Source organism: Rhinoraja longicauda, chromosome 6 (assembly GCF_053455715.1).
Source record: "Rhinoraja longicauda isolate Sanriku21f chromosome 6, sRhiLon1.1, whole genome shotgun sequence".
In the NCBI taxonomy this organism is placed as follows: Eukaryota; Metazoa; Chordata; class Chondrichthyes; order Rajiformes; family Arhynchobatidae; genus Rhinoraja; species Rhinoraja longicauda.
In genome coordinates this window covers 49,401,761-49,425,559 of record NC_135958.1, presented here as the reverse complement: position 1 = coordinate 49,425,559, position 23,799 = coordinate 49,401,761, and the positions used below count along the sequence as shown (strand labels likewise).

Here is a 23,799-nt window from a genome sequence, read left to right as displayed (position 1 = left end):
ACCGAGGATCGATGTGAGCTTCTTTTAGTTATTGATTGGAGACAAGCGGGCGGCTTAAAGTCAACGCCGGCCCCAGATGTGTCCATTTGTGAATGAGCGGCGATCCCCATCCATCTCTGCATGTGGCTGATCGCCCGGCAACTGCATCCCAGTGGCGTTCAGCAGCGCCTCTCTCTCTCTCTCTCTCTCTGAACATTTCTCCCCCCTCTTTTTGGAAGTGATCTTTAAGTGGGAGGCAGGGTGTGCTGCGGTGACGTTGTTTGGTGGTGGGGGTAGTGCGTGGGCTGGGGTGGTTGGGGAGGGGAGGGGAGGGGTGTGTGTGTGTGGAGGCGGACTGCCTGGGCTCGCTCGGCGGATCAATCTTCACTCATTCTCTCTGGGTTTTCTGGTCTCGGTGCCAACGTGAGTACCACCACCATCACCATCACCAGCAGCAGCATCAGCAGCGGCAGCAGCGGGTGGGTGGGTGGGTGGGCAAGGGCGAGCCGTGCGCCGCGGTAAGTGTTGGCTTTTTACCCCGAGTGTGTGTGTGTGAGCGCTGCCGCACTTGATGCCAATTCACGGCGGGGAGCGATGCACACACAGCCCCCCCCCCCCCCCCCCCCACCCGCCCCGACACTCGCTCAACGCCAGCGAGGGTCTGGAATCTAATCAACAGGATCATTAGATTTTAAACGGACCGGGGCAATTGGTGGCGCGCTGTTTGCCGCTGGTGGTGTCGGTGTAACATGCATGTCCTGCGCTGCCTCGCTGGTATTTAGTATGTAGACAGCGATCTCCGTCCACCACACTGCTGTAACCCGCTTTTTGTTTTATATTGTTGCCCTCTCCTCCCCCCCCCCTCCATCTCCTGTCCACACCCTCCCACCCTCCATCACCCACCCTCCCAGCCTCCACTACCCACCCTCCACCATCCACCCACCCACCCTCCCACCCTCCACCACCCACCCCCCCCATCCTCCACTACCCACCCTCCACCATCCACCCACCCACCCTCCACCACCCTCCCTCCCACTCTCCACTACCCTCCACCACCCACCCCCCCCCCCCCCATCCTCCCTCCCCCCTCCCACCCTCCACCACCCACCCAACCTCCCAGCCTGTCACCTTGCCCCATCAAAGCAACCCGGGCTAGTGGAAGCACCTTAAATCCCTCCCAAGATCTGATGTTCCACGAGAGAGAGAGCGAGAGAGAGAAAGAGAGAGAGAGAGAGAGAGAGAGAGAGAGAGAGAGAGAGAGGGAGCGAGCGAGAGAGAGAGAGAGAGAGAGAGAGAATACTCTTCCAAACTTGCACATCCCGACAGAAGGGACTGCATTTTCGCCCGTGTCCAGTGATGAGCTCCAGTGCAAATCCCCATCCTGATTTTCTTTTGTAAAAACAAAAGACTTTTGTTCTCTTGCCTGCCTCCCTTGGACAGAGATTGTCCGCTTTGCCGCAGTGGAGAGTGCATGTGTTTGATTTACACTGTGTGTGTATATCTATTGAAATAGATATCTGGAGCCCGCTTGTCTCCTCGGCGGATTGCAAGGCGATGCTTGTGGGCAGCCCATGGCTCTGGGGCATGCAGGAGCTGGCCGTTAGAGGAGGGGTCGGGCAGCACAAGGGCAGCCAGGAGCACCTAGTCTGTGCCCGGGGAGAGATCGCAGGAGAGAGGTGAGGAGCGGAGAGAGACAGCGGCGAGGAGATGCAGCACCTTTTCCTCTTCCTAGTGTACATGGACCCACTGAACCTGCTGGTGTGCGCAGGGAGGACCCGAAACAGGACGCTGGGCTCTGGCCGGCGTCAGGGGAGCTACACGTCCAAGGTGCAGCAGATCAACACCACAGTGGTGATGCCCGTCCTGCAGATCAACAGGATGAAGCCGCTAGTGCTGCAGCACACGGAGAAATGCCGGGGCCACTACGACGTGGCCGGCCAGTGGGACCCCGATTTCGAGTGCAACAGGACTTCCTACAATTTCTGCTGCGGGACCTGCTACATGCGCTACTGCTGCCAAGACAAGAACTACCGCCTGGAGCAAAACAGCTGCAAGAACTACGTGACACCCAAAGTGGAGATCCAAGTCACCACCGACCCGGATCGGAACGAACTGGAGAACGTGTACGACCCGAGCAAAGACAGGACTAACAGCACGGTCTACATCAGCTGCGGCGTGGTGGCCTTTGTCATTATAGCTGGTGTCTTCGCCAAAGTTGCCTACGACAAAGCGACCCGACCTCCTCGTGAAATGAACGTGTCCAGGTAAGAACACGCTTTTGGTTTCTGATTGAGAAAATGCGGCGGTGGGCTAGCGTGTGTGTGTGTGTGTGTGTGTGAGTGTGTATATATGTGTGTGTGTGTGTGTGTGTGTGTATATATGTGTGTGTGTGTGTGTGTGTGTGTATATATGTGTGTGTGTGTGTGTGTGTGTGTGTGTGTGTGTGTGTGTGTATATGTGTGTGTGTGTGTGTGTGTGTGTGTGTGTGTGTATATGTGTGTGTGTGTGTGTGTGTGTGTGTGTGTGTGTGCGCGCGTGTGTGGTCACTTCCAATGGTCACACATTCCAAGGATTTCTTCGTTATCACTTCTCAAAGAGTCTCAAAAGAAAATCACAATCATCACAAAATCAATCATGATAATACGTTCACAGAAATATGCTATTGTCAACTATATACGTGGTCAACTAGATATATAGTCACCCCCAAACACACGCGCACACACACACACACACACACACACACGTATAAAGCAATATATTGGTGGGGAATGGGACAGGACAGGAATGATATATAGATGACCTCCGTGAGTGTGTCAGATCTCACATCTGATGTTGGATATTGATATCCATCAGTGAATAAAAGCATCTCAAGTGAGACCAAGTTAAGAGTCCTCTAGAAATGAATTTTGACACTCACTGGAGCGGTGGGTTATTGACAACAGAGTAACTCGAAATGTAAAGAGCCACAGCACAGCACAGCACTGCAAAATAGAAACCCGCAAAACAATCACAAATCTGCAAAAACAATCCAAAATAAGACAATCCACAAATTTATTTTCTAATGTTTCAAGAGAAATTTTAACATATTGTAAAAAAAAGTGACACTACTTGTGATTTTCCAATTCATTTGTCAACATATCCTCAATGAATTTAAAACGTACTTAAAACCAAGAAACAGTCCAAGACCAATGGAGTACGAATATATTGAGAACAAGTTATATAAATAAAGTTTAAGTAGAATAAACAATTAATTAAAACTCTTCCAATCAATCTTTGAAGCCCTAAATAAAATATTATTTACAAGTTAAGAATGCAAGATCAACAGAATCCACTTTATAAGGAGCAAGGTGATGGACAAAAATATCATGTATTGATTTATTTTGGTATAATTCCTTTACCTCACCTTAAAAACTAGATTAAGTTAAAGCAAAAGCAACATGAAACTATTTGCAAGGAATAATGTGTTTGCTATTATTTCTGGTGGGATTACTTTCCATTTGAAATGTCAATTCCTTTTATTTTTCCATCTTTAAAATGGATGTCAGAGAAGAACTTATAAATTGCCCGTTGCATAAAGTAACTTTCATTTCTGGCGTAACCATTAACTTTACCTGCCCATCCTCAAACGCATAACCTGCTGCACAAGTGCCTCTATCACAGCAGAATAAATTACGGGCAATTTACCACATTCCCATTTGTGAAATTGGGTTTCAAATGTACACCTGTGTTAAAAATAATGAGAGAAGTGTATACACCTTTCAGACAATGAATCACATTCATGATTTAATCAGAGCCTGATGGAAAACTACAAGCTGTACCTAGGACGCAGTGTGAACATACAACCCTATGGTTCAATGCTTTCAATGTATGAACCAATTGGAAGCTCCTGTTCCCATTCTCCTCATATCAAACCATACATCTATGCTTAAGCAAACACATTCAAAGATCTTTTTAGTTGTAAAGTGTACCGAGAGTGCAGCCACAAGCACAACCTGGGGCTGTTATGTGTAATGACACACTTTACAAGTTCTGGCTCATATCTAAGAGTTGTTGTATAACTCATAATCACATCCTCATTACCTCTGGGCTGTTTGCCATTCCTCCATTTATTTTTCCAACATTTTGCAAACTTCACACACCAGCAGCCGAAGCTGCAGAAAGTGTGAGAAACTGAATGTAACCAGCTCTAATGATTAATGTGATCTTGTATATTTTGTAATGAGTGAAAAATGCTGGCAGAGATATGAAGCAGTTATTTAATTACAGAGTTCAGTTACAATTAAAATACTTTGGGTAACGCTCCCTCAATAATGGGATGGTGAGAGACTCTTGGTTTCATCGTAGCTTTCTATCTTACCACTGGCCATTCATTCACTGACATGTAAGAAGCCAATACCATTGTACCTACGGATTGTAAGTATGCAAGCTCTTAATGTAACCAAAGCGCAGTGTGAAAGTGAATTGAACCGACATTGTCACAACCCAATGATTTCACAAAACAGTAGGATTCACCTTGCTTTATAAATCCAGCAAAGTGCATGAAGATTAAGGGTGTTATCTACATAAGCTGATAAGTAACATATATTGCATCAAATTTTCAGTTCTAGAAATGCTTTCAATGCCAGCATTCTACCTACAAACTTTAAGTATGGTTGCTGGATTTTTGATGAGATTTTCCAGTTATATTCAACATATTTTTAATTAAAACCCATGTTTCATAAATCACTTCAAAAGCTTCTTATTTCTATGCCTGCTTTGGATGGATTTTCTTTAAGGAGCTAAGCTGTAACATTTTTTTAAAAAACTAAATTTGATTAAGAAAGAAAATAACAAGACGGGAAGGTGATTAATTTGTAAATTATGAAGGAGTTCTGTTTTATTATTTACGGAATTAATTTCTAAAGTGAATCGCTTATCCTTCTGCATGAGCGGAATGAAAGAAATGCAAAGCAGCCAAGCACACGGTAATGTAGCACAGTGCCCAAAGCATTGGGAATCCTAATGTGCCATCAGTGCAATGTACAATGTCTGGCACATTGGAAATCCATGTATATTGCCTGTATTGTGTACAATATTTGGTGCATGGGGAGTCCAAATATATTTCTAGCGCAGTGTACAATGCTACAAAAGATTAGAAAATATGGTAAACTCTAGAATACTAATTTTTAAAAAACTAGAAATCTTGACGTACTCTCCAGGTAATGTACAATTTCCAGTGAAGTGTACAAACGCCCAAACATTGGGAAAACTGAATTACACACACAAATGTATAAAAGTGCCTAAAGAATCATAGAATACAATCAAACCACAGCACCCAAAATATTAATTGTTAATCAGGAGATGGAGAGAATAGTTGTGCGGTGGTTGTTACAGGATCAGTCCATTTCTGGCGTGTAAAGGGCAGCTGGTCAGATTTCAGAATCAACATGATCCCGCATGGAAGAAAGACAAGGATGGATTGGTTTGGAAATCTTGGATGACAAGAGATGTTGCAAATTCAGTCAGAAATAAAAAGGAAGCATGTGTAAGGTTTAGGATGCTGAAATAACGCAGGATCCTGGAGAAATATAAAAGAGGCAGGAAGGAACTTAAGCAGGGATTCAGGAGGACTAAAAGGGATCAAGAAATATCCTTGGTGAGTAGAATCCCAAGGTATTTTATATATAAATTAGATACAAAAAGATAACTAGCGAGATAGCAGGACCACTCTAGGATAAAGTATTTATGTCTGTAACTGGAGGAAGTGAGCAAGGGAGTACATGGGTGCTTCACATCAGTATACACCAAGGAGAAGGACATGGAGCAGGGTGAGATTGGAAGGAATAGGCTGATATTGTGGGGCGTGTTAATTTTAAGAAGGAGATGGTGTTGGGTCTTTTGAAGAACGTTAGGGTGGATAGGTTTATAGAGCTGGTAGGATCTATTCCAGGTTATTGGGAGAGGCATGAGAGGAAATTGCTGGGGCGATTAGGAATTAGGCTTTTCTACCTTTTTTTGTCCTTAATTGAGATCCTAGAGAAATGTAGAAATGCAAGTGTTGATCCTTATTTACGAATAGCCACAGCGATAAACCAGGACATTTTAGATCGGTGAGCCTTACGCGGCTGGTAGGGATCTTGTTGGTGAAGATTCCTGGGGAGAGGATCTGCTCTCATCTGGAAAAGCATAAACTTCTCAGGAATTGTCAGCGTTACTGTGAGCGAGAGGTCTTGTTTTACAAACGATTTAGTTTTTTGAGGATGTGATGATGATGATTGCTGAAGTGGGTGTTGTATACATAGTTGTATACATAGTAATGTATACATACATATGTTGTATACATAGTAAAGCTAGGCTGATCTAGAAGATTAATGCCCATTGGATTCCTGGAGACTTGGTAGAATGGATTTAAAATTATATAAATATATATATATATATATATATATATATATATATATATATATATATATATATATATATATATATATATATATATATATATACTGTATTCACACATATATTATGTTATATATATATATATATATATAAATTATATGGACAAAAATGTAGGTGAACTATTAGTAGATTTACAGATAACATAAGAAATGCAGATAGTGAATGAGATTGTCAAAGGATTCAGCAGGATAGAGAACAGTGTGAAATTTGGACCGAGAAATGGCAGATGGAGCTTAATCAGGTCAAGTGTGAGGCATTGGGAGATCAAATGTAAGAGGAAGATAGGCACAAAAGCTGGAGTAACATAGCGGGACAGGCAGCATCTCTGGAGAGAAGGAATGGACGACGTTTCGGGTCGAGACCCTTCTTCAGACCCAACCCGAAACGGTCACCCACTCCTTCTCTCCAGAGACGCCGCCTGTCCCGATGAGTTACTCCAGCTTTTTGTGGCCATCTTCGGTTTAAACCAACATCTGTTGCTCCTTCCTACAAATGTAAGAGGAAAATATACAGTCAATACAGGATGCGTAGGAGCATTGATGTGCAGAGGAATCTTGGGGTTCTTCGGCCTCTGAAAAATGCAACACAAGTAGGTAGAATGGTAAAGAAGGCATATGATAAATTTCAGTTGGAAAATTATTGCCCCATTACAGTAAAGATGGGGAGACTTTGGAGAGGGGTGCAGAAGAGGTTTACCAGGATGCTGATTGGATTAGAAGATATTAGCTATAAGGAGTGGTGGGACAAAATTGGATTGTTTTCTTGGAGAGTCAGACACGTGATGGAAATATATAAAGTTCTGAGAGGTATAAATAGGATCGATAGTCAGAATATTTTTTCTCGTTAAGAAATGGCAAAAACTAGAGGGCATTGCCTTAATGTGAGAGGTGGAAAGTTTAGAGGATGGTTTATAGGATAGGTTTTTTACACAGACTGTGATCGGTGACTGGAAAAGACCTGAAAGTGGTAAAAGAAGATACAAAAGCAATATTTAAGAGACATTTAGACAGGATCATGAAGTGGGGATGAGGGATATAGACCATGGATAGGCAGATGCACAGATTGGATTGGCATCATGGTCGGAACAGTCATCGTTGACCAAACAGCCTGTTCCTGTGATTTTTAAATATTTTTTTAGATTTTTTTAGATTTAGAGATACAGCGCGGAAACAGGCCCTTCGGCCCACCGAGTCCGTGCCGCCCAGCGGTCCTCGCACATTAACACTATCCCACACACACTAGGGACAATTTTTACATTCACCCAGTCAATTAACCTACATACCTGTATGTCTTTGGAGTGTGGGAGGAAACCGAAGATCTCGGAGAAAACCCACGTAGGTCACGGGGAGAACGTACAAACTCCGTACAGACGGCGCCCGTAGTCAGGATTGAACCTGAGTCTCCGGCGCTGCTGTAAGGCAGCAACTCTACGCTGTGCCACAGTGCCGCCCTGTGATCTGCTGTTCAACGAGGCATTCTCAACCCCACTCCCCAACTCCCCACTGGCTCTATTCCATGTCTTTCAGTCGCAGAAGCTAGATTTGATTTCATGAAGAAATTTCTCGGGAAGCAGCCAGGCTGGATGAGCTCCCTGAATGTTGTGTGAAAGTATGTGTAAATCAACAGACCAAAATCATTGCTGGCATCTGCAATCTCTCACTGCAATAGTCTTCTGCTTCAAGGAAAAATGCATCATCCCCGTCCCCAAGTAAAATAAAGTGACCTGTCTCTATGACCATCGCCCAATAGCTCTAACATCGACCACAGTGAAGTCCTTTGAAATGTTGCTAATGGCCCACATTTGTGCCAATCCGTCAGATAATCTGGATACTCTGCATTTTGCATACAGAAAAAATATGTCTACAGAGTACGCCATCTCTCTTGCATTACATTCAGTCGTGGATCATCTTAATAATAATAATACCTATGTCAGCTTGCTATTCATTCAGTTTAGCCTGCAACACCATAATGCTGCATAAGCTCAGTCCAAATCTTCTGGACATTGGCCTACATCTACAATTGGCTTCTGGACTTCCAGACCGATGGACCTGTCATTTAGAATTGGTCACAACAATTCCTCCAACCTGCCCCTCAGCAGAGTTGGCCCTCAACATCCCTCATGCTCATTCCTTTGCTCTATTCTCTGTGCACCCATGACTGTGTGACCGAATACACCAACTCTGTCTGAAAGTTTGCTGATGTCGGGCAGATCTACAAAAGTGTTGAGACACAGTTCAGGAAATACACATGGAAGCTAGTGTCATGCTGCCAGCCCTTAATGACAGCAAGAAGAAAGAGTTGCTTGTTGAACTAAGGAAGCGAAAAGGTGAATATATACCTGTCCTCATCAATGGAGCTGCAGTAGAGATGGTTGACAACTTCAGGTTCCCAGGCATCGATATTATCAACGATCTAACTTGGTCATTTCACACCGATGAGGAGATCAAGAAAGTGCATCAGCGTATTTACTTTCTTTGGCATCGGAGAAGATTTGGTGTGTCCACAAGGATTCTCACAAACATTTACGGATGAACAATAGAAAGCATTTTGACAGGATGCATCTCAGACTGGTAGAGTGTGGTGAACATAATCCAATCCATCATGGGCATGTCATGTCCTTCCACTTCATCTTCCACTTCATCTTCATCCATCTTGCAACAGGAAGTCTGGAAGTATGATCCTGGATGCGTGTCATCCTAACCATTAGCTTTTCTAGCTATGGGGTTGCCATGTGTTCTTATTCCTAACTCCACTTCTTCATTCAGTTATTCTGTGTTTGTACTTTTTGCATTCTTTTGCACCACTCAGATTTTGCACTATAATCTTGCACCATTCTGCTGTTTTTGCATTTGTTGCAATTATGGTTGTTTTTCCCATTATGTACTATTTACTCCGTGAGCTTCATGTGAACATGGAATTTCATTGCACCCCATAGATAAACTATTAATTCATCAAAATATGAAAGATGATGTATGGGTGCCAAGCCCAATGCGATCATTCTGATTAAAATGCTAAATAAATACATACGGTATGCTTAACAACTATTTTGTATATATTTTGCAATAAAAAGCATTTCATTATCAGTCGCATGATTATTGATTTTGAGAGATTCGGGTGTTAGATTCTTAGTAGTGAAACAATCAGATTAAAATGATGTTGTGAATAATGTTAGGCAGGGTCTGAATGACACACTGCAATCATTCACTAAAGGAAACAAGGTCCCCATGGACGGGGCTGTTGATTTCAAAGTAGGAAACCAATTGAGAGAAGCAATCAGAGATCATCTAAAGTAGAATAGATCACCCAATCAATAAACATTGGATGGACATTGGACAAAACAGAGCTCGAAACCAATGAACCCTTATACTGATCAAGTTTCCTTTCACTTCCGTAGAGCTGATGGTCCTTTGCTCTGCAAGTCAGGGAAGGCAATGGAGCCTCTTTTCATCAACTTTCTTTGGTGTACTATGAGCTACTGTATACGTCCTGCCCCTAATTGGTTTAGGTTTATTATTGGGCTTCCAAGTTCCTTAGAAACCTAAACTGTCTAAAAATACATTCCGGATGACATTGACACATTACTGACCCTTTAATGGTGAGCTACTAAACATCAACCAGGCTATATTTCCAGTGAAAATTACCATCAAGTCGCATTTGAGTACAAAGTTGTAATACTGATAGAGCTCAAGAACTGGTTGATAGAATAATTGATATAGAATGTAGCTCAGTTTATGGATTACATGGTAAATACAACTTCTGATAGTGAGCTAAGATATGAAGGCTAGGTGGGTTGCGGTTCCATCTCTGGTTGGATCTGATTTGTCAGAGTCAGAGATGAGAATCTATAAATGCATAAAATCTCCTGTGGCAAGAAAAATGGAATCCATAATTCCTCTCATTCAAAGTCACTACTTGATTAGGCTTGTGGGAAAATGCTTGAAATGCTCAGCAGGTCAGGCAGCATCCGTGGTGAGCAAAATAGAGCTAATGTTTCACGTTAATGGCCCATCATCAGAAATGGGATAAGTAAGATATCTTTTAAGTACGATGTTGGGCGAGAACAAGATTGGATGTGGCTGTAATGGATGATGGTGGACTAGCTTTCTACCACAAGACACCCAATAGTTTATTTCTTGAAAAATATGGAAGGTCAGGCACAGTAGCGCAGCGGTAGAGTTGCTGCTTTACAGCGAATGCAGCGCCGGAGACTCAGGTTCGATCCTGACTACGGGTGCTGCACTGTAAGGAGTTTGTACGTTCTCCCCGTGACCTGCGTGGGTTTTCTCCGAGATCTTCGGTTTCCTCCCACACTCCAAAGACGTACAGGTATGTAGGTTAATTGGCTGGGTAAATGTAAAAATTGTCCCTAGTGGGTGTAGGATAGTGTTAATGTACGGGGATCGCTGGGCGGCACGGACTTGGAGGGCCGAAAAGGCCTGTTTCCGGCTGTATATATATGATGATGATATGATATGATGATGTGTATTTGCGTGTGTTGCCTTTAGGACATGCAGGAAGTAACGTTATGGACCAATGACCAACTCCCTAACTAACCCTCCAAAGACAGAACCACTAAACCTGCAAAGTCGATTATGGGCAGTTTTATTTTGGTTTTAAAAAGATAAGAAATTTAAAGAAATAGAAGGAAAACCATGAGGACCTTTAGTTACGAATGTAAGAACTATATCCAAGGCCCCTTTCTTTCTGTCCGATTGGATTCCAATGTATCCACTTCCTCATGCTTTCTTTTTTTTCATGTAGTTTCTATTTCCCTGTTTCATTGAGCTATTCTGAGATGACAGGGTACTATTCTCAGGTATTTTATTATTCACCTTCATTTTTTGAGGTGCTTGAGGAGGTATCAAGAAAATGTGGCCTTTTCTCATTGCATGGTTTGGATAAACACTGCATTAGTGCAGTCTCTGAAAGACCATGTCCACAATGCAAACCATTGACTATTCATCACACCCAGTCTCACCAAACTGAAAGGGAACATATTGGTCTCAGCACAGAAGGTCTTGGTTTTTCAGTTCTGTTCAACATTTTGCGGCTCTCGGTTCTGAACTTTTGCGATTGCCATTCACAAAACTGCCACTCGAGAAACCCTGGCTACATTCAAGCAATAGGTTAATTGGCTGGGTAAATGTAAAAATTGTCCCTAGTGGGTGTAGGATAGTGTTAATGTACGGGGATCACTGGGCGGCACGGACTTGGAGGGCCGAAAAGGCCTGTTTCCGGCTGTATGTATATGATATGATATGAATATCACTGCTGTTTTACATTTAACAATACTAAGAACATCAATATACTTTGAACTTGACATGTTCATAATAATCATAAAATCTGTACCATTTCCGAGAATTTATAATGAACAGTTCTATACTCATCAAATGGTCTTTGAAGCTTTAAGTCACACGGTGAGAATGACTTTCTCTTTTCCATCAGTATGACACACATGCCAGGAAGATTTGGTTTCAATGAATGACCAAGCAGTATATTTACATCAGGTATCGATCATTGTACAAAGGATAAAAGATGGATGTGCGTTTTTGAAGATTGCAAAACACTTGCGGGATGTGGAAAATTCAATAAAAGCAGGAAAACACAATCGTAATATATAGCTCTGTTTAAGCAGCAGAGCCTCCAGAGCTGATAAGTGAAAAGTCCTTCTGTGCAATGTTATACATGCCACAAGTAACATAATTTCTGCACCTTTATCATATGCATATATCAATCGTAAAACATTGGGTTTGTATTTACAGTTCATTAATTTTGCTGAAACATTTTCTGTGCACATTGGTACAACATAGTCAAGGGAATGGTTGAAGATTCTGACCTTTCTTCGCTTTTTTATGTAAACTGAGGTACTGGGAACATTCTGTCCTTATTATAAGTGACGTGAGGTTGCAATTGCAAACTATGGAGCAAATGTAACCTTTAATCCAAAGTTATCAGCCGTCAGGATTAGTAATGATAACAAAAAGTATTGGGCTGCCAACTCTAATGGAATTCATGCAGAGTTATGCATAGAAGTGGGGAATGTCTTTTCCAAATCCCTGCTAATTCTAAAACAATGTGGTACAATACCCTACTTTGAACATTGGAGAGGATTGAGGAAACTGTCATTAAAAATATAAGTAACCAAAATCATGTAATTTTAGGTCCATTAACTATATATAGCAGTAACAAATTTTCTGCAAAGGATCACTATCAATGTCTTCTATAGCCAGCTTACAACCCAGCGGTATGAATATTGATTTCTCTCATTTCAAGTAACCCTTGCATTCCCCCTCTCTCTCTGCCATCCTGCTAGTTTTACTGTTCGTATCCCCTCGTTATCACCTCCTCCATGGCCAACAATGAACCATTGAGGATTCTATGGTCATCTGGGCCGTCTCTGATCTGTTCTTTACATTTTCATGCTGCTAGTTTCCCTCTCCCCGGCTCTCAGTCTGAAGAAGGGTCTCAACCCGAAATGTCACCTATTCCCTTCTCTCCAGAGATGCTGCCTGACCCGCTGAGTTACTCCAGCATTTTGTGTCTATCTTTAGAGAATCTTAGCATGGCTTCCGGAAAATGGGATGTTTGAGGAGATGACAAAAGTGGTAGCTGATGAATGATGATGCCCCTTTGTTTATGAAGACTTACAAAAAGTCTTTGATGAAAAGCTATAAAGCAAGAATGAGCTTTATGGGGCTTGCAGGTAGACTTGGATTGTATTAGGAACAGGTTGCATTCATGTTGGTACCTTTATTTGCAAATTGGAATTGTTCTTATAAGACTGAAGTCATGATAAAACGTTAACTATATACACCGCAATTGTGCTTTGGTAACATGAACATTGACACATGATGCCATGGTATCCATGTTATGTGTATGGTAGGATCACGCTAATGTCACTGGACTTGTATTGCAGAGAGGTGGGCTGTTGATCTGAAGAGTAAATTCAAATCCCGTTGCAGCTGAGAACATTTAAACTCAGTTAATAGTTGGACCTGTGATTTTAAAAAAAATACAACTACCAGCATTGAGGCCAATGAAACCAGTGGTCTATTGCAAAAACATATCTGGTTTAGCAATGTCAAGTCTGAAAGGAGATCTGTGATACTTACACAAGTGTGGCCTTTATGGGATCAGACTGTCGGCAGTGTGGTCAATTCTTAAATGGCAAGCCATTCATTTCTAGGACAGTCAAGTGTGAATGTTTAATGCTGGTTTTGCCCTGTCGTGAAGATGAATGGATGTGATTTTTCTTTTCTGCATGAAAGGTGGTTGCCTGTAATATTCCATTGGGATGAGCATTAACTAATGACTTCATTCATTGATGTCGCTCTTTGCCTTTTTTTATCAACGGAGGCATCAGAAGAAGTTTGCGGAAGACATTGAAAATGTAATAAGCGTAGATGGAAACAATAGACTAGAGGCCGATTCAGATGCAATGAGGGAATGGATCTAGCAGATATAATTTAATACAGAGTACAAGTGGACAGGGTCAATACTACATGTCTAGTTTAGTTTAGCTTAGAGATACAGCGTGTAAACAGGTCCTCCGGCCCACCGAGTCCGCACCGACCAGCGATCCCCGCACATTAACACAAACCTGCACACACCAGGGACACTTTTTTATTGATACCAAGCCAATTTGTAGTCGGGATCAAACACGGATATCTGGCGCTGTAAGGCAGCAACTCTACCGCTGTGCCAGCGTGCCGCACTGGCGTTGTACAGTGTTGCACACTCAAGGCTGGTAAATGGAGAAGGAATCCTTGTGTTGTAGTCCATTAGTCTTTGCAGGTTCACAGCTGGGGACATAAGTAACGGTAGAATTGAGGAGGATGCATCCGGATCAGGATCAGGCATCTAGATCCTGCAGCGCATCGTTCGATCAGCCGAGAAGCTTTTGCTCTGGTATTTTATTGCATTCTTCACATGTTTAAATTATTATGTTCTGTTTTTAATTGTCTACTGCATATCGTGTGAGCAAAGCACCAAGGCAAATTCCTTGTATGTATACATACTTGGCTAATAAAATTTATTCAATTTAATTTAATTCAATTCAATGATCCTGCAAACTGTACGTCTTTGGAGTGTGGGAGGAAACCGAAGATCTCGGAGAAAACCCACGCGGTTACGGGGAGAACGTACAATCTCCATACAGGCAGCACCTGTGGTCGGGATCAAACCCGGATCTCTGGAGCTGTAAGGCAGCAACTCTACCGCTGCGCCACCGTGTCGCCCGCGTGTTATGCAGTGTTGTGCACTCAAGGCTGGTGAATGGCGAAGGAATCCTTGTGTTGTAGTCCATTCAAATTTGCAGGTTCACAGCTGGAGACAGAAGCAATGGTAGAATTGAAGAGGATTTGTGGACAATTACATATCAGGCATGGGAACTGTTGGACAGTGCTCTGTTTTGATCAAGTTCCATCCATAGATTGAGGCCCTGGAAAAGGTTTGCAGGACAATTAATAGATTGCTCCCTAACTTAAAGATATTTAATTAACAGTGGAAGCTTCAAACGTTTCATTGTCATAACGTATAGATGCATCATGATAAAGGGGATCTACAATATTTAAAATTCTAATATGATTACATTTCTCACAAACGGATAGTTTATTTGACCTTGAAAAGTTAGTCATAGATATGTTAGGAATTATTTTTTAACCCCAAGGGTTGTGTTAACAAGGAATATTCTCTGACAAAACATTAGTGCGTGCTTGCTCAATTAACAATTTTAAACATGAGACTCATGTATTTTTGCTAGCTAATTGCTTTAACAGTCACAAACCCAAACAGCTAAAGAAAGTGAAGACATGGATATTTTGAACGGCAGATCAGGCTCAAGAGATTGTGTGCCCTACTCCTGCTTCTGAATCCCAAAAATAAAACTGGGTTAGATGTGAAGAGATACTTCTGCGTGCTGAAAATGATTGACCTTGGGAACGTATTACAACTGAGTGTCAATTCAGTGCAAGATTAAGCATGGAGCTGAATGTATTTCTGTAAGCAGCAAACACCTTCACATACGGACGAGAGGTGATCATTGAGGGCTACATCATTGCAGCCTTCGGGAATTGTCCATTTGCAGGGAATAGAAACATAGAAAATAGGATCAGGAGTAGCCATTCGGCCCTTCGAGCCAGTGCCGCCATTCAATATGATCATGGCTGAACATCCAAAATTAGTACCCCGTTCCTGCTTTCTCCCTCTTTCCCTTGATTCCATTAGCCCAAAGAACTATATCTAACTCTCAGAACTATATCTAGCTCTCTCTTGAAACATCCAGCGAATTGGCCTCCACTGCCTTCTGGGGCAGAGATTTCCACAGTTTCACAACTCTTTGGCTGAAAAAGCTTTTCCTCATCTCAGTCCTAAATGGCCTACCCCTTATTTTTAAACTGTGACCCCCTGGTTCTGGACTCCCCCAACATCGGGAACATTTTTCCAGCATCTAGCCTGTCCAATCCTTTAAGAATTTTATATGCTTCAATAAGATCCCCTCTCATCCTTCTAAATTCCAAGCCCAGTCGCTCCATTCTTTCATCACATGTCAGTCCCGCCATCCCGGGAATTAACCTGGTGAACCTATGCTGCACTCTTTCAATAGCAATAATGTCCTTCCTCAAATTAGGAGACCAAAATTCAACACAATGCCCCAGGTGCGGTCTCACCAGGGCCCTGTACAACTGCCTGTCAAAACCCTACCCCCCAATACCATGTGCTCTAATTTCACAGTTTCACAACTCTCTGGCTGAAAAAGCTTTTCCTCATCTCAGTCCTAAATGGCCTACCCCTTATTTTTAAACTGTGATCCCTGGTTCTGGACTCCCCCAGCATCGGGAAAATGTTTCCTGCATCTAGCCTGTCCAATCCCTGAAGAATTGTATAATGTTTCTATAAGATCCCTTCTAAATTCCAGTGAATACAAGCCCAGTCGACCCATTAGAGCTCAATTTCTCACCACCCTCTCCTGTTCAGCTTTTTTTCCAGGAGATTGTGCAGTTTTGAATGGGGCCAATACATGGCTGAGGGGGAGTGGAATACTTAGCTTTTTCTTTTTTGCTGCCCAAGGTCAATTTGTAAAAGGTAAACTTTTAACACTCAAGACTGGTATTATATATGAATGAATGAATAATTTTATTGGTCAAGTATGTACACATACAAGGAATGTGCCTTGGTGCTCCGCTCAAAAGTAACATAAACATACAGTAAACAATTAAGAATAAAGCATAAGACATTAAAACATTAAGAATATAACATTACAGTTTAAACATGTGAGTGAAATAAACCAGAGCAAAAAGAGACTACAGACTTTTGGTTATTAAGTAGAGCTACTACTTGCGGGAAAAAAAGCTGTTTTTATGTCTGGCTGTGGCTGCTTTGACAGTCCAGAGTCGCCTTCCAGAGGGAAGTGCTTCAAAGAGTTTGTGGCCAGGGTGAGAGGGGTCAGAAGGGTAACCACAAATATTAACTTGTTTCAATCCTTTTAAAGACACGCAGCATTGGCCTCTATTATGAAATAGAATTCAAAATGGAACAAGATCGCAGTTATTCAGGCCATGCTCATAATAATTCTATCACTGTTTATCATACTGAGCTACAATTCCAAGTGTAGGGGAATCGAGTACCAGAGGACATTAGCTTAAGGTGAGAGGGGAAGATTTAATAGGAACCCGAGGGGCAACCTTTTCACGCAGAGGGTGGTGGGTATATGGAACAAACTGCCAGAGGAGGTAGTTGAGGCAGGTATGATAAGAACATGTAGTCCCCAGACTGAAGAAGGGTCTCGACCCGAAATGTCACCCATTCCTTCCATCCTGAGATGCTGCCTGACACGCTGAGTTACTTCAGCATTTTGTGTCGATCTTCAATTTGAACCAGCATCTGCAGTTATTTTCCTACACATAAGAACATGTGAAAGACTTTTGGACAGGTACATAGATAATAAAGATTTAGAGGGATATGGGCCAAACGTGGTAAGTTGGGAATGGTGTAGATGGGGCATCTTGGTCTGAATGGGCAAGTTGAGCCTGAGGACTGGTTTCCGTGTCCGCGCTGTATGACTCGATGATTCCGTGCTGTATGACTCGATGATTCCTTTGTGTGATACATTTTATAATTATTTCCAATTAACTGAAAATCAAGCTGTATATTTCACCATTAATTTATTTCATGGTTCTCACGTAAAGTTAGGGCATAATTTTATTGTAAAGTTTACAAATTTAATGTTGGTTTATTTAAAATAAATATATAGCAAAATTGTAAAGAGTTGACAAGAATAGGGTGGCGCAGTGATAGAGTTGCTGCCTTATCGCGCTCAAGACCCGGATTCCATCCTGACTGTGGGTACTGTCTGTGCAGAGTTTACACGTTCTCCCCATGACCGTGTAGGCTTCCTCCAGTTTCCTTCCATGTGCCAAAGAGGTGCAACTTTGTAGGTTAAATAGTTTTCTGTAAATTGCCCCTCGGGTGTAGGATAGAACTTGTGTATTGCTTGTTATAAGGTCATAAGGTTACAAGGAATAGGAGTAGAATTAGGCCATTCGGCCCATCATGTCTACTCCGCCATTCAATCATGGCTGAACTATCTCTCCCTCCTAACCCCATTCTCCTGCCTTCTCCTCATAACCTCTGACACCCGTACTAATCATCTAAGTTAAATCACATCACTTTGGAATTCAACTGGAAATTTTCTAACATGAACCACTTTGCAGATTTGACACGGTTTTGTATCAGGAGCAGGTTCATCTTTTTTTCCAGAGAACTTAGTGAATATTGTTTTGAGGAGAGCCTGCAATAACCAATTTTTATAACATCACCCCAAGGTGGACCATGGCCAGGTAAGTTCTTTGAATTAACTCCTTTTCTGGGTTCTCTGTATGGTACAAATCTCCCACCCACCTATCTTCTGTACTCATCCACCAAATCCACAGACTTCCCAATGAGTCTAAGATTCCCCAAAATTCTCAAAGTCCAAGACATCCTAGCACTCTGACCTTTATAAATCCAAACTTCCCAAGCCGATGATTCCTCAATTCCCAGAATCCATGATAGCACACACCTCCAAAGCCCAATTGACCCTATCTGATTAATCAACTTCTCCTTGATTAAATACTTGACCCCCATTCTACTTCATGTACTGATGGTCCCCATTCATCCCTTCTTATTTGACACAGTCAGAAAATGTCAAGTTTCTTCTTCCTTTCAATTAATGATGAACACCAAATATTGGGAGCAGAGCAGCAATGTTATAAGGTCATAAGGAAAAGGAGTAAAATTAGGCCATTCAGCCCATTAAGTCTACTCCGCCATTCAATCATGGCCGATCAATCTCTCCCCCCTAACCCCATTTTGGCCCCATAAGCTCATTTTCTCCCCAAAACCCCTGACACCCGCACTAATCAATAATGTATCAATCTCCGCCTCAATCTCCGGCATGGTGGCGCAGCGGTAGAGTTGCTGCCTTACAGCGAATGCAGCGCCAGAGACTCAGGTTCGATCCTGACTATGGGCGCCGTCTGTACGGAGTCTGTACGTTCTCCCCGTGACCTGCGAGGGTTTTCTCCGAGATCTTCGGTTTCCTCCCACACTCCAAAGACGTACAGGTATGTAGGTTAATTGACTGGGTAAATGTAAAAAAATTGTCCCCAGTGTGTGTAGGATAGTGTTAGTGAATGTGCGGGGACCGCTGGGCGGCACGGACTTGGTGGGCCGAAGGGCGTGTTTCCGCGCTGTATCTCTAAATAAATAAAATATCCACTGACCTCTGCAGCCATCTGTGGCAAAGAGTTTCACAGATTCACCACCCCTGACTAAAGAAATTTCTCCTCACCCCCTTCCTAAAAGAACATCCTTTAATTCTGAGGCTATGACCTCTAGTCCTAGACTCTCCCACTAGTGGAAACATCCTCTCCACATCCACTCAATCCAAGCCTTTCACTACTCTGTATGTGTCAATGAGCCCCCCCCCACCTCATTCTTCTAAACTCCAGTGTTCTCAGGACTATAGTCGATACGGGAAGCAAAACTGCCGATAAATATCCCACACATTAAACAGCAAGTCTCCAACCCTGTGTATTAAAATGGAGCAAGAACAGGTGTATTCATTTTGTTGATGTACGAAACATATCACTCGAATCATATCATATCATATCATATATATACAGCCGGAAACAGGCCTTTTCGGCCCACCAAGTCCGTGCCGCCCAGCGATCCCCGTACATTAACACTATCCTACACCCACTAGCTACCGAATCTCCACCAGATGCTGAGTCATTCCTGACATGACAAGGCAGCTGTTGTAAGTGACATTTACGATCAAAGAATGAAAGTAATCACATATTTTCTTAAAGATATGCAGCTGGTTTGTTAGTTGGAAACATCTAGGAGTTGACATTTTTAATTTAAATGATTGAGTCTTATTTCTTATGAGGAAGTCTATAAAAGCTCTTACTGCAGGTTTGTGTTAGTTAATGAGCGCATTTCATAAATTTGAAAATTATACCTGGAAGATTTTAATACTGGAAAGTAAAATCGCATGTACAGAGATTTTTTTGGCATTATGAAATATGCCCCACTCCCCTAAAGTAAAAACTTTTACAATTTTACGTCTTTTTACAAGCAATCTTGAAATTCCTGATATATGACATTAGAATCAAAGCACATAAATTCTTAACAGGATATTAAAAGGTTTGAAAAGTTTATGTATGGGAAAGGCTTACACCAATAAAATGGTTGCCTATTTAAAAGTGATGGCTATGGATAATCAGAAAGTTACCAATGATTAATTTCCAACAAAGAGTATGTGGTGTCTGGCTTATTGTTGCTTGTTACTGTTGAAGAGTGTTAAATTGGTTACAGAGAAATGGAAACTCCATGGAGTTTCCCCATGGCAAATATCTTTCAGTTGGAATTCAGATAATCTTTTATAGGGTTCTCGATAGTTATGAAAACGCTTTCAGTAAATATCCAGAGATCGGCATCCAGTCCTTCCCTTGCCACCTATACTTAATACATATCTTATTGCTTATCTTCTCCATGTTGCGAGGAAATGCAATATATAGGAAGAATAATATTACTTTTATCAATAGCTTAGCTTCCTGCTTATGAGATATCATCAAAATTGCACCAGTTATGGTCAAGTAGAAATGGTCAGGCATTGCTTATGTTATCTTTTCTTGGTTTTAAAGAATTTATATGGGGTTCCAGCATTCAAACTGAACCAACACAATCAAAATAGTTCTGATCTATTTTTTTGCTGTGTCTTGTTAGTTTTAGATTTAGATATACAGCAGGAAGCTGTACATAAGGAAGCATGCCCTTCGGCCCACTGAGTCCATGCCGACCATCGGTCACGCAGTCAGCCTAGTTCTATGTTATCCCGTTTTGCATCCATTTCCTGCACACTAGGGACAATTTACAGCAGGCAATTAACCGAGAGACTCGCGTATCTTCAGGATGCGGGAGGAAACCGAAGCATCCAGAGGAAACCCACGTGGCCACAGGGAGAACATGAAAACTCCACACGGAATTAACTGTTAATTAACTGCGTGTCTATTCTCCGAGAGCACCAGTGAGTGATCGGTTCTTTGGCCTCCGCCACTTCACGGCAAACAATGTCGTCGCAGGTGGAGATAATCTGTTGACTTTTCTTGACATTTTCTGTAATCGTCCTAAGGGGACTGTTGGGTGGCTGGGTTGGGGAAAGTTGGGAGCATTTGGCAGTGTCTAATCCTAATTAGTATGTCTCTTAAAAGAACCATCTGTATTGTCTTCCTGAATTCATTGGCGCAAGATATCAATACACATTCAGTGCACATACCAAGAAGAGGAGTTAAAAAATCATGAGATGGAACGGGTACCACATCGTTTCACTAATGTTACAGCCCTCCCCATGCAAAGATTTAGCAAATGGCCCTGAGAACAGTTTAATATTAAAATCTTGCTACTTAAAACGACTGGCACCCTTGCTTGACGATGTTTCTCCGAGCTGCGGCAATTCACTTCTGTAATGCAGAAGGTTGCTGACAGAAAAACCAGGACAACAAATCCATCAAAAAACATCAAGACGAAAACATTTCCTTCTATAATATCTAACATGACTTTGCTGCATTTTAATTGTCGTGGTGCTGAATAATATATATTTTGATGGCTTTAGTGCAAAGTATGCTGCATGTAAAGTCCTAAATAGGAAAACACAAGGCTTCTTCAGTCTGAAGAAGGGTCTCAACCCAAAATGTCACCCATTCCTTCTCTCCAGAGATGCTGCCTGTCCCGCTGAGTTACTCCAGCATCTTGTGTCTACCTTCGATTTAAACCACCATCTGCAGTTCTTTCCATAACACAAGGCTGCTGCTTTGGAATTTATTTAACGTGAAGAATTAATTAGAAAAGATTAGGGATTTAATAGACCCTGTCCTTGATTGACGGTCCCATGGCTGACCATACTAGCGACCTACATACATTTCAGAACATCTTATCCATGATTGGAAAACTCATTACAGAAATAGAAATGATTCATTCAAGTAAATGCCTGCACCAGAAGAAATTAATAAATAGCACAATTTCAAATGTAGCACGGAGAATCAGGATCAGAATATTGTGTCCTTGTTATTTGAAGAAAATATGTTTAGAATTTAAAACATATACATTTCCCAATGTAAACCAATGATTCATTTTATTTATTGATTTACGGGACAAAATCAATTGGAGAGTGTAACTACCCATTTAAACATTGTATGAACAATAAGTGCACTACATGTGACAATGGCGTAATGCTTAGGAAGGAACTGCAGATGCTGGTTTAAACAGAAGATAGACCCAAAATGCTGCGAAGGTCTCGACCCAAAATCTCACCTGCTCCTTCTCTCCAGAGATGCTGCCTGTCCCGCTGAGTTACTCCAGCATTTTGTGTCCCTCTGTGATTGAATTATGTTATATTTGGACATATAAATCGATCGTAGCCCATTCAGCCCACAAGTCTGCTCTGCTATCTACTGTTACCTTTCAAGGATTGCAAATTTGCCCATCTCAATATTAGCTGGGAAAAAAAGTCCAGAGATGCGGCTGGCTATGAAACCTTAGAACATTGGTTTCTTGGAGATCACCTACTGCAGCTGAAATGTTGAAAGAGCCACACACGGCTTTCTTTGGAGAGATGGTGCAATGGAAGCATGGGGGACATGCAATTTACCTCAGATCAATGCTTTTACATCGAAGTGTGAACAGCCCTACAAATACAACCAAAATCTATTCCTATTCTCTTGGTGACTATATATATATATATATATATATAAATATATATTCATTTCTAAGCTGCTGGGAAAATATAATCTTATATTTCCATGTCTTAGAAACATAGAAACATAGAAAACAGGTGCAGGAGTAGGCCATTCGGCCCTTCGAGCCTGCACCGCCATTCAATATGATCATGGCTGATCATCCAACTCAGTATCCCATACCTGCCTTCTCTCCATACCCACTGATCCCTTTAGCCACAAGGGCCACATCTAACTCCCTCTTAAATATAGCCAATGAACTGGCCTCAACTTCCTTCTGTGGCAGAGAATTCCACAGATTCACCACTCTCTGTGTGAAAAAAAACGTTCTCATTTCGGTCCTAAAAGACTTCCCCCTTATCCTTAAGCTGTGACCCCTGATTCTGGAATTCCCCAACATCGGGAACAATCTTCCCGCATCTAGCCTGTCCAACCCCTTAAGAATTTTGTAAGTTTCTATAAGATCCTGTAAGATTCTATAATCTCTTGACAAATTGAATTAGAAAACGATTTAGAAGCTACTGTAGAAAATAAATGCCCTGACTTAAATTTGTGGACCTCATTGTGGAAGACACAAGTATCACCTGGAAATGAGATTGTTTGCTTTGTCCCCTCACCCTTGTGAAATTGGTTAACTTGAATGGGTGTTTGACTGATCCAGCATCTATGTTGCTAATAAATTCAACTCAATTTGTAGCTTCCAACCTACGCACTGATCCAGGTGGGATGCAAGAAAGACAGTGAATGGTTCTGTTACTAATAATTAAGTCAGTTAGCAAGTTTGTTTATTCTCCCCATTCTCTGCTAGAGCACAAACATTAGGAGACCATAACATGATAGATTTGTGACTACATCATAAAACGTGGCTGACTCCCAGAGTTTTCATGCACAGATCCCAAGATTGTGAAGCATTGGTAGGACTGTCTTATGGAGGACTGGCTTTATAACAATATATAACAATATAACAACTACAGCATGGAAACAGGCCTGTCCGGCCCTACCAGTCCACGCCGACCATTCTCCCTGACCTAGTCTCATCTACCTGCACTCAGACCATAACCCTCCAATCCCCTCCTATCCATATACCTATCCAATTTACTCTTAAATAATA

General features: G+C 42.0%; 1 protein-coding gene across 4 annotated transcripts in view; it reads left to right on the top strand.

Annotated features, from left to right (window-relative positions):
* The first annotated feature begins 285 nt into the window (after positions 1 to 285).
* Positions 286 to 23,799, top strand: part of LOC144594451 (protein shisa-6-like) — a 517,988-nt gene continuing 494,474 nt past the window's right edge. For 2 of the 4 annotated variants that reach the window (XM_078400942.1, XM_078400938.1), the window contains exons 1-2: positions 286 to 402; positions 1,493 to 2,243. In XM_078400942.1, coding sequence (XP_078257068.1) covers positions 1,687 to 2,243 — 557 coding nt within the window. In that variant the 5' untranslated portion in view covers positions 286 to 402; positions 1,493 to 1,686. Of the gene's footprint in view, positions 403 to 474; positions 498 to 1,099; positions 2,244 to 23,799 lie in introns of those variants that run through there. The other 2 variants (XM_078400941.1, XM_078400940.1) reach the window with 2 other exon arrangements.